The 11,914-nt window shown below is 35.8% G+C and overlaps 1 protein-coding gene and 2 long non-coding RNA genes across 14 annotated transcripts in view; all 3 read right to left on the reverse strand.

Annotated features, from left to right (window-relative positions):
- LOC112000356 (uncharacterized) lies at positions 1–1,008 on the reverse strand. The gene has a single exon (XM_065779274.1). The coding sequence runs from the start codon at positions 1,006–1,008 to the stop codon at positions 1–3; it is 1,008 nt and encodes a 335-aa protein (XP_065635346.1).
- A 2,967-nt stretch (positions 1,009–3,975) lies between these two features.
- On the reverse strand, positions 3,976–9,909 carry LOC112000371 (uncharacterized). Of its 6 annotated transcripts, none has more exons than XR_010631223.1 (9): positions 9,787–9,909; positions 9,463–9,574; positions 8,077–8,118; positions 7,822–7,977; positions 7,245–7,327; positions 6,351–6,457; positions 5,046–5,187; positions 4,782–4,926; positions 3,976–4,553 (listed from the first exon to the last, which is right to left on the reverse strand). It is a non-coding gene; the product is annotated as an uncharacterized LOC112000371 (long non-coding RNA). The 6 variants fall into 6 exon arrangements; XR_010631222.1 differs by having other exon boundaries at positions 7,822–7,980; XR_010631224.1 differs by lacking the exon at positions 8,077–8,118 and having other exon boundaries at positions 4,782–4,945.
- An 86-nt stretch (positions 9,910–9,995) lies between these two features.
- The window catches only part of LOC112000370 (uncharacterized), a 6,905-nt gene continuing 4,986 nt past the window's right edge, over positions 9,996–11,914 (reverse strand). For 4 of the 7 annotated variants that reach the window (XR_010631230.1, XR_010631228.1, XR_010631227.1 and 1 more), the window contains exon 6: positions 9,997–11,135. This is a non-coding gene — a long non-coding RNA (uncharacterized LOC112000370). Of the gene's footprint in view, positions 11,136–11,914 lie in introns of all 7 variants that reach the window. The other 3 variants (XR_010631225.1, XR_010631226.1, XR_010631232.1) reach the window with 2 other exon arrangements.

Below are 11,914 nucleotides of genomic sequence, written 5' to 3' on the forward strand. Positions count from 1 at the left end.
CTAAGGCGGCGGATCCATCCTTTCTTTCCTGACGAACTTTTGTAACTTCCCTTGTCTGATGAGGGCCTCTATCTGTTGCTTTAAGTCATAGCAATCTGCTGTGTCGTGGCCGTGATCACGGTGGAAACAGCAGTATTTGTCTCTTGATCTTTTGCTGGGATCTGATTTCAGTTTCCCGGGGAAGGTTAGAGCCCCCTCATCCTTGATTTGCATTAGGACTTGATCTATCGGAGCCGTCAACGGGGTGAAGCTCGTGAACCTCCCTCCGGGTGGCTTAAAGCGTTGCTCAACTCTTCGGTCGTCTATTCTTGGCCTCTTCGACCCTTGATCTCTTTGTCCTTCTTCCTGCCGCTCCCTCTTCCTTGGCTTATCCTCTCGAGCCTGCAATGCGTCTTCTGCGTTCATGTATTTGGTTGCCCTGTAGAGTACTTCTGACATGGTTTTAGGGTCGTTCTTGTATAAAGAGAATAGAAATTTGCCCTTCCGTAACCTGTTTGTGAAGGCTGCTACCAGTATTTTGTCATTGGCTTCGTTTATTGAGAGCGCTTCCTTATTAAAGCACGTTATATAAGCCCTCAACGTCTCGTCCTCCCGTTGCTTAATACTCATCAGGCAAGTTGTGGACTTCTTGTATCTGTGCCTTCCAATGAAGTGCGTGGTGAACTGAGCACTCAGCTCCTTGAAGGTGCTGATGGAGTTTGGCGTCAGTCGGCTGAACCATATCCTTGCGGAGCCTTTGAGTGTTGTGGGGAAGGCCCTGCACATGATCTCGTCAGCTATCCCCTGAAGGTGCATTAGGGTCTTGAATGTTTCTAGATGGTCCAGAGGATCCTTTACGCCGTCGTAGCTTTCTATATGCGGCATGCAGAATTTATGGGGTAGGGGGAAGGCGTTCACGGCCGCAGTGAAAGGCGAGTCAGTGCGGTTGACTAAATCGTCTAGATCACTGCAAACTCGCCCCTTGAGCGCGTTCATCATCACCTCCATCTGTTCCTTCATCGCCTGCATCTCTGCGACAATTTGTGGTGGTGTCGCATTTGTGAGGGATGGCATGCTCAAGTTCTACCTCTCTAGTCTGCTCGGGGCATGGCTGCCTTCAGGTTTCTCCTGGTTTTTTCTTGCAGCGCTGGTCCCCTCTTAATCTTCTTGCAGGTCATTCTATTCTGCATTCTTCTGGCGCAGCTGTTCTTCTAAGTCGTTGTTTTGTTTGGTGAGACGTTCCACTGCGGCAGCGAGAGTTTGAACTTGTCTCTCAAGGGCAGTCATTTGTGGTTCGTCTCCTTGAACGTCGTTAGTGGTTGCCATCGAGCGAGTGAGTACCATGCAACCCTTAAGTCCGGAAAACGATAGTATGGCTTTTTGGATCTCTACTAACGGTCCCTACAGACGGAGCCAACTGATGAGGCCGAGGAATTCACCAATGAGCCACACGATACCTACGCGCTCAAGCGTGAACCTGCACAATACAAAGAAGAAAACCTCACAAAGAGCAACGGTGTGGTGCTGGCCAAATACTCTCCAAAGGTTAAGTTAGTAGTATTCTCACAACTCTAGAGTGCTAGAGAGGGTAAATTACACGTACCTCGATTTGTGAGAGTATTGGCGCTTTTATAGTAGTCGAAAGTTGACCTCTTCTACTTGGAGTCAAAGTCTTTCCTTGTAGAGATTCTCTTAAGGAGCCCCAAACGTGATGGACAAGTCTCCTTCCTTATGGAGAAGATCCTCCATTAATGCATGCGGCAAACAGAGTCCTGTTCGCATTAGGATTTCATTATGTGGCGTGTGCTGCAAGCATTCCCATCTAGGGTTTCTTGGAGATAACAAGATCAGATCTCTCTTAGGCCTTGCACCCGTCCATAAGGAGTCCGTCCAGTATTTAAGCTCGTCCATCGACCATACTTGGATCCGTCAACTTATTTTCACCTCTTCATCAAGTTTAGGAAAAAAAAATGAAAAATGAAGACCATAACTAACATAATGTGACATTGTTTGTGTCCAAATCCTCTCTGGTGTTGCATATCAATCAATTTGTCTAATTTTTATTTTTTTCTTTCTTACATCAGCTTGTCAAAAATTCAGAGGAACCATGGGTTCATCTTTTCCATGTGTCATTGTCATCCTAAAATTAATGACATTTAAGTCACTAAAAAGTGGTAACATCTTTGTATACAAAATTAGACATTTACAATGAAACCTTACAAGTAAGCAGTAATGGATTTAGGGGACAAGGAAATGATCTCTCCCTTTCCAGATTACCCATAATATAGCAAAATAAGAAACAAGCCCTGGGGCAGCCTTTAACATTGTACACACTGGCCAACCAATAATTCAAGAAGCTGTATAGGGAATGTAATAAACTATGAGAAAGCCACAGCATATCCTTTGCTCTTTTTTTATGGACGAATTACAAAACTTTAATTTCACTAATGGTAAAATGAAAGCTTGGTGGATAAAAATCAAAACTCTTTACATTTTGCTTATTAAAGTTAGATACATCACTTTAGTATGTTTTTCTCTTGTAACTATTGGTGTTTCACAATTTCCATCAGTCATCCACTTTATAGGTCATCTTGAAATAATAGATTGAAATTGTCAAAAACTAAATGAGTAGAGGAAAGATCAAATATGAATCATTATGGAAGAGTAGAAAGCTTCAGATGGTGTCCATATTTATCTTCTTAATTTATCTTTCTGGGGATACAAAACTATGGCTAGAGGCAGATACAAGAAGGATGTGATGTGCTTTAACTAATTTACAGCTTTACTTAGGGACTAAAAATAGAAAATATGGATACTTATGAATTCTGATATTTCCTAAATGGTTCATGACAGTAACAAATTATGCTCTAACAGTTTCAATAGAGACCACAGAAGAGATGCCAACAGTACTATATATCCGATCTCACCAACTAAGATTTGAAAGCAATACAAGTCAAATACATAGTGCAGAAAGCATTTAGTGGAGATGAGGTGTGAATGTGCAGTGGTTGATTCAATGTTATCATAAGTTAGAGATTTTCAGTCTCAGTGGTCCTAATACTAACCTCAATTACATATCTCAATTCTGTATACTTAATCTGTTCAAATTGTTGCATATGTGGGTACATTTATTTTGTTATTGAACAATTCACCTCATCATTGTTTACCAGTTAATGATTCAATAAGGCTTAAGATGCCCCTGAAGTTATTACAATAATACAAGGTTTGTACTTGTTTATACAAAATATGTCAATGTTAGAGTTGACAATTGGTTTGCTATGATGTTATACAAGTTATTGATACCCTTGCATCCAACAATCTGGAATTATGTCTTGATCTAAACGGTGATATCTCAACACTAGTTGATCTTAATTCTGAACTCCCTGCCAATGGAGATTTCACTTAATGTGGGAAGCATAGCAAGGACATCCATAAACTACGAGGTATTGTATAAAGGCCAGAAAGGAGAAAAGGAAATAGAGGAGAAGATCACAATGCTAAAGAAACATATTCATGAGTTAAAGAGCACCATAAGGTCTATCATAAATATTATAACACTCAACTGAATCTTCCATAAGATACAAAAGGCTGGCTGGGCCTGGGATTGTATTACTTCTTTAGTTCACCAATTGTATTTGCTTTCTCTCTTCTTTTTTGGGAAGGAAAGAAGAGAACGGAGCCCATTTTGTGAGTCTATTTTTGGGCCCATTTTGGCCGGTTGTGGGCTTTTTATTGCCCAACATATTGCCGCTAAGGCAAAATTAAGCTTAGCCCATGGAGCAGGTGGCCTGGTGCAAACACTTTCCTTGTTTTGCTCTTTGGTTTCCTTGTAAATCCCAACTTCCAACTCAGCTCATTGCATCGTCTCTCTTATCATTACAAAACACTTGGGAATTCTCAACAATCGAATAGAATTATGTAAACATGGGTTGAGTCATTACTTCAAATTCATTTCTCATCAATTCATGACATATTATCAGAACTGCAACACAAATATAAGAAGATAAAACTAGGATTTCTTTGGAGTAATTATTATTAAAAGAAACATGCAATACAACAAAGACTATAAATATCTTTAGAGCCAACCAAACACCAAAGAAGTAAATCTACTGTCAGCATATCAAAGAAGTAAAATAATCTTTAAAAATTACAACCAAAACCAGGGGAAATAAAAATTACAAGCAATCAAGCTTTCATCTTTGTGCCACTACTGCTCAAGAGAAAACTTCCTATCCTCCTGTTTGATGCAAAAACTTTTCCTGCTGCTGCTGATGCTTCTAATGAACGTTCTTTAAGTCCAACCCTTCTTGAGAACTAATTTTGATACAGCTCTGCTACTTGTCAAGACCAAAATTACCAGCACACTCTTTGCTCCAGATATTAAATGGCCTCCTTAATGGAAGCACTAATAGCACTGGTAGTAAGCCAATGCCAACAACCAGCAAGAACCTTGTACCAATCTCTAGATTCACAAATAAAACAAGCACCATGCCACTTAGATTTTCATTTGCAACATCCTTCAACCATGACAGGAACCTACCAATCTTGACATAGCAAAAGTAATTTGCCAAAGCCTGCCAAGTAGATTTAAACCATAAATAATTTCAAAAGAAGAAGCTGATAACCTGATATAAATCCAACTATGTGCCCACTCTACGTAGTATGGAAACTCCTAAACCCAACTATGTCCCCACCATTCTTTTTTCTTCAACAATTACATTTAATAATTAAAAATAAGCAAAGATAAATCCTAGATTTTTTGGGGGCAATTATTGTTTAAAAATTAAAAATAAAAGTATTACATGATCATGAGGACAAACCGCTGCATTGCACCTAACCCTGCCCTTGATTAGAGGACTGCTCACAACAAGTTGATCACAAGAGAACCACATGATGATCATGATGTGGGCATTTATTCCAAGTCAACTTCAAATTTTATTCTTCTTCCTGTGACAGTGTAACCAAGCTATGCAACATCACATGATCATGCATTAAAGAAGCTCTTACTATCTTGTTGAGAAGACCACCAACTTTCCACTTGAAGGAAGTTTAGAAAGAAGGGTTACCTCAAGTTCCCAACACGGCACCTCCAGGTGCAATATGGCTGTAGGTGGATTAGAATTAACCCACTTAACCCAACTGCTCATATTTGACTATTGAATAATGGTCTCCATGGCTAATGAACTCTATGCAAAACATCCTGCCACTCTGGCCATATCAAACGTCATATTATTATATCATTTAATCAAAATACAAAATTCAAACCTCATAAGTAAAGCAGTACCTTGCTAAACCCAAACTAGATGTTAAAGTGGAAAGGTTAGGAGATGGTAAACAATAGGCCAACATAATATTAAATGGCTAAGAAAAAGAAAAAGCCATCCAAAAAATGTTATTGACTCATGATGAGAGAGAGAGAGAGAGAGAGAGAGATCAAACAACCTATGTTCATACCCTAAAAATGCTTTCTTATATCTTAAAATCAAGTAAGTTTCTCAATGCATCCAAGCTTCTGATAACCTAAGAAATGACCACCTATGTTGGCAGTAAAATGACTTATTCAAATAACCTATTCTACCCAACTCATTTTGGGACAAAAATGAGCACTAGAAAAGAGAACTATCTTCAATCTATATCTCATTTTTCAAATTTTACAATTTTTGTCTCATTTTAAACTCCATAATTTTTACATATCACTGAAAATTTTGTAGTCACATATTCAACTTGGGTCTTTCTCAAATCTTTCCTAATGTTCCTTAAACTAATCAAATAGGATAAAAACCCATATCCCAAACTGAAACTTGATAGATAAACATTTCAAATTTTACATCATTATATAATAATACAAAAAACCATTAATTCAGATTTGGAAAATAATTCTTCACCTAAAGAATAAAACACATATATCATAAAGGCATTCAAAAAAGGAGAAATCTCAAATTTTATAGAGAACTCCATGCTTTTTAAACTAAATTCCAATAATCAAAGAAACAATACAATTTTTTTTAATAAAAAAAGGCATTTAGTTCACAAATAATTTTGAACAAAGAGGGGAAGTGTGAATATCAACCATAGTGTCAAGTTCTAATAACATAAAAAGATCAAAACATGGAAAAGCTATGGGGACCTATGGTATATTAAGATTAGATTAAGATCTAATTAAACCCTAATGAAATTTACACAACATGGGAGATTTAGATTACTTTCTATTTGGAAGGGCACAACAATGTTGAACATAATAAGAGAAACAAAATATATATTATCATAGAGATACCACAATCACCTTGGCCCAAATAAATAATATATAAACATTTTGGGATTGGTCACGCAGATATTTCTGTAAAAGTATGTGAATTAAGCAGATTATGCACCTTAAATGTATTTATTTTGTATTGGAAGTGTATCCATGGATATAAGCTTCCACTTCTTGGCATCTTCATGTTGCAAATGTTTCATGCAAACCAATATCAAGGACTTCCTGTACATGCCCAAACTTGTATTAGTATATATGCACACCTACACCGTCAACGTTAACATTTCCACATTCTAGATTTTACAAAAGTCAATTAGAAAATATGCAGTCTCATTTGTATCAACTCTTTACCTCTTTTTCATGTAGTTGCTAATTGACAAAATAGAGAGTACAATAAACTAACTATAACACTCAAACTTTTCTTGTTGCCTAGGTTTATGGAGGTAAGTTCAAATAGAAATTTGATCATCTAGTTCTATATTTGAAATATAGAAAGTTGACCGCTCTTAATAAGGATTTGAATTGTAAAACCCAATAAACAAATGAAAAGGAGAAGGAAAATATAGTTTATCAACATATGGTATCATCGAGTGTGTTGAACCTCATAAACGTGGGAAGGATGTAAAAATCATGACTTAACCATAAACTACTTGTTGCATGTACTTTATCTGTATGACTACTATAAAGCATATATGGCATTAATTAGTGCATGTTCAATGGGTGTAGGTGCGTCTAGTGTTGAAAAATATGCTATGTCCCAACCTGATGTACCATCAACCATAAAAAATCCAAAAGTCAAATGCTTTGTCCTTTCAGTTAGCAACAAGTAGGATATAGTGTGGATTGAGACACATTGATAAGAACATCTACATTAACCCCTTAATGAAATCAATAATCCTCCGACGACATGCCAAGTATATCTCACTTGAAAATTCTATTTATCTAGAATTCAAGCATCTGGAACTTTGACTCAAACAGTTAACATGTTGCACAATTACTCATGTTCACTTACAGATGGGGTAGGTTACAATGCCATTGCTACCCTTATTTTGTCATGTGATCAGCACATATTGCCTGTGCCTCAAGGATGCAACTCTACATAGTGGATAATATAAATATTATTAGTGACAGTTCAGTCCACAACTTAAAATAAATATCACAATCTCAAATTGATAGCATAACAAATATTTCTTTGGCAAAAGGATAAATAATATAATTGCAATGCACAGGGTTATGCTTTTAGACAATGACTCATTGCAAAGCATATAAATTGTATCAAATTTTGTGTGGATCGAACTTTTAGTAGTAAAGAGTTGGAGATTTCCAGTTGCAACAGTCCTTATACTATCCTCAATTAAATATCTCCACCAAGTATACTTAATCTTTTGAAATTATTGCTACATGTAGGTAAATTTACCGGGGAAACAAACTATTTGGTTAATTTGAACATTTCACCTCCATCATTGTTTGCTAGTTAATGATTTAATAAAGCTGGAGATGCCATTTTAGTTAATCCAAGGTTTGTACTTGTATATAAAAAAAAAAATGTCATCTTAGGATTAGCATGATGTTACACAAGTTATTGATACCTTTACTGCCAATGATCTGGAATTATATCTTGACATGGTAAACAAGGATATCTCAACACTAGAAGATTTTAATTCTGATACCCCAGCCAATGAAGATTCCACTTAGGCCATAAGCACAGGCCTAGACCTCCTGAATCAGATTTTGGAGAGACAATACTGCTACAACAATATAGGGGTACAAATCAAATTTTTCATAAAGCATTTGAAAAAATGCTGTGAAATAAATCAATTGATAAAAGAAAAGGTAGAACACACCAGGACCAGCATTTGAGATAATGCAGAAAAGATATGGGAACTCTGAGATGAAAATGTATTCAAATTGTTCAAAATGAACAATCAATAAAATAATATTTTCACATGAAAAAGAATTAAAACAACACAGAGTACTGATTAATGATGTAAAAAAATTTACCAAATTACACGTAAGCAAAAACTTTATTATATGGTTACAAATAAATAAATAAATAAATATTTCACACAATGCATTAGGGGAAGAAACTGAACAAGCCTATAATTTCTTCAGTTTTTTTTTTATTGAAGGAGTCTAATCTCTAATGAGTCATGAAGCACTATAAAAGGTCTTGAAATGAAATTTTTTTGGAGAGAATACCACAACAACAGAGGAAAAAGTAAAACATACAAGAACCAGCATTTGAGATAATGCAGTAAAAATAAGTGAACTTTGAGATGCAAACCTATTCAAATTGTAAAAAAATGAAATCAATAAAATAATTATTTGTCACATAAAAAAGACTTAAAACAACACATACAGTACCAATTAATGATGTAAAAAAGCTTACCAAACTGCACGTAAGCAAAAACAATTTTGAAATGGTTACATGTAAGAAAATATGCCTTCACACAATGCATTGGGCAAAGAGACACTGAACAAGCTTAATGAAATACCTTTAGAATTATGTTTTGGTTAAAGCAGCCTAATGAGTCATGAAGCACTAGATGAAAGCTCTTTAAAAGAAAAAAAAAATTGGAGAGACTATTATATACTAAAATGAAAGGCTTTGCATTTATAAAGGAGCAAAATGGTCTTCATATCCAAAGAATTCTCTGATTAACATGAAAAAAGAACTGTAAGTTCAATTATCCGCTGTTGTGTGCTTTCTCAATATTTCCCCTGGTTTGGAAGCTATTATCGCAAATACATTTGCCTCTATATTTGTCATACCCTAGACTTCCCAGATTATTGATGTAATGTTTTGGTACAGATATGAATAGGCTTATAACACTAGCATTTTTCTTATTTACACCGTTAGACATCCAAAAGATAATTCCTTGCTCATGATAATAAAAGACCTTTTTATATGAGTGCCCCATGACACTCGTTAGACATTATGTCCACGTTGATACTCAAGGTTCATGTTAGTGGCTACAAATCTTAGCCTAGAAGACTTGATGCCTTTTCATAAGTTTTTTCTAATTTATTCAACCAAAATTAAGAAATCTCAAGTTTATATGTCAGCTATTAAATTTGCTGGATCCTAATTCTATCCACACTTTGAGATGCCGAAAGTTCATTATAATTTCACATAAAACATTGAAGTGCTAACAACAAGGTACATCATCATGTACCCAAAAAAGTAGATGCATAAATTATTTATCAGATAAGTAGATGGCATCAATTACTTGCATACTGTAGACACTCCCTAATAGCCAACTTTGTAATGGTTGCAATATCCTTTTGCCATTCATGCACAAGCTTCCAGTAGCTAACATGACATATCAGATTAGCTGGCCCCTGAATGAATAGGTCATTAAACTAAATGAGAATCTGCAACAACATATATACAAATGGCACACAAGGCACACACAAGCAGGGAAAAGAGGTTAAACAAGAAGTCAACGAATAGGACATCATAAATATGTTGAGCTAACCCATGTTAATAACTTGTCAGTAGAAATGGCATCTACTTAAGTAGTTGGAGAAAATAATCGTTTAATCTAGCTTACTTGAGAAGGCCGAGTCCTAGTAGTTCTCATGATATCATCCCAAGAAAATTAGTTATTGGTAAGACTGGAGGGCAATAACTAGGAACACATTCAATAAACTGAACATACAACCTGAAAAAGGTATTCAATGCAACCAATCACAAATGAAAAAATTTAGGCCAATGCCCCATTTCCATCCTCCCCAAAAATTTTTTTGGAGAGAATACCACAACAACAGAGGAAAAAGTAAAACATACAAGAACCAGCATTTGAGATAATGCAGTAAAAATAAGTGAACTTTGAGATGCAAACCTATTCAAATTGTAAAAAAATGAAATCAATAAAATAATTATTTGTCACATAAAAAAGACTTAAAACAACACATACAGTACCAATTAATGATGTAAAAAAGCTTACCAAACTGCACGTAAGCAAAAACAATTTTGAAATGGTTACATGTAAGAAAATATGCCTTCACACAATGCATTGGGCAAAGAGACAATGAACAAGCTTAATGAAATACCTTTAGAATAATGTTTTGGTTAAAGCAGCCTAATGAGTCATGAAGCACTAGATGAAAGCTCTTTAAAAGAAAAAAAAATTTGGAGAGACTATTATATACTAAAATGAAAGGCTTTGCATTTATAAAGGAGCAAAATGGTCTTCATATCCAAAGAATTCTCTGATTAACATGAAAAAAGAACTGTAAGTTCAATTATCCGCTGTTGTGTGCTTTCTCAATATTTCCCCTGGTTTGGAAGCTATTATCGCAAATACATTTGCCTCTATATTTGTCATACCCTAGACTTCCCAGATTATTGATGTAATGTTTTGGTACAGATATGAATAGGCTTATAACACTAGCATTTTTCTTATTTACACCATTAGACATCCAAAAGATAATTCCTTGCTCATGATAATAAAAGACCTTTTTATATGAGTGCCCCATGACACTCGTTAGACATTATGTCCACGTTGATACTCAAGGTTCATGTTAGTGGCTACAAATCTTAGCCTAGAAGACTTGATGCCTTTTCATAAGTTTTTTCTAATTTATTCAACCAAAATTAAGAAATCTCAAGTTTATATGTCAGCTATTAAATTTGCTGGATCCTAATTCTATCCACACTTTGAGAAGCCGAAAGTTCATTATAATTTCACATAAAACATTGAAGTGCTAACGACAAGGTACATCATCATGTACCCAAAAAAGTAGATGCATAAATTATTTATCAGATAAGTAGATGGCATCAATTACTTGCATACTGTAGACACTCCCTAATAGCCAACTTTGTAATGGTTGCAATATCCTTTTGCCATTCATGCACAAGCTTCCAGTAGCTAACATGACATATCAGATTAGCTGGCCCCTGAATGAATAGGTCATTAAACTAAATGAGAATCTGCAACAACATATATACAAATGGCACACAAGGCACACACAAGCAGGGAAAAGAGGTTAAACAAGAAGTCAACGAATAGGACATCATAAATATGTTGAGCTAACCCATGTTAATAACTTGTCAGTAGAAATGGCATCTACTTAAGTAGTTGGAGAAAATAATCGTTTAATCTAGCTTACTTGAGAAGGCCGAGTCCTAGTAGTTCTCATGATATCATCCCAAGAAAATTAGTTATTGGTAAGACTGGAGGGCAATAACCTAAGAAGCACGGGTGCGTTTCGGGATTCGGGTGCGGGTGCGGGACTCGGCAATTTTTAAAAAAGGTGGGTGCGGGTACGGCGGGATTCGGCAATTAAAAAATTATTAAAAATATTTTTATTTATATTTTTAATATATTGCTAAGCATGATTTTTCACATTATATAAACATATACCAAATTTAATAACTAAAACATGATATTCATAAATTAAATTTAAATACAACCCACAAGATTAAAACTAAAAGTCTAAAACATTCCATGATGTTTGAAAATTAGAGTGGTTGTGTCTAGACTCTAGAGTGGCTGGGATGCACGGACTGAGTGAGTCAGTGAAGCAGCCAAGCAACCAGAGCACAGAGAGAAGAGAGAGACGAGCGATGGAGAATCGGAGATTGGAGTGAGGGAGGGAGTGAGTCAGTGAAGCAGCTTGGCAACCAGAGAGCACAGAGAGAAGAGAGAGACGAGCAATGGAGTTCGGAGTGAGGGA

This window comes from Quercus suber, unplaced genomic scaffold (genome assembly GCF_002906115.3).
Source record: "Quercus suber isolate HL8 unplaced genomic scaffold, Cork oak 2.0 scaffold_203, whole genome shotgun sequence".
Lineage (NCBI taxonomy): Eukaryota > Viridiplantae > Streptophyta > Magnoliopsida > Fagales > Fagaceae > Quercus > Quercus suber.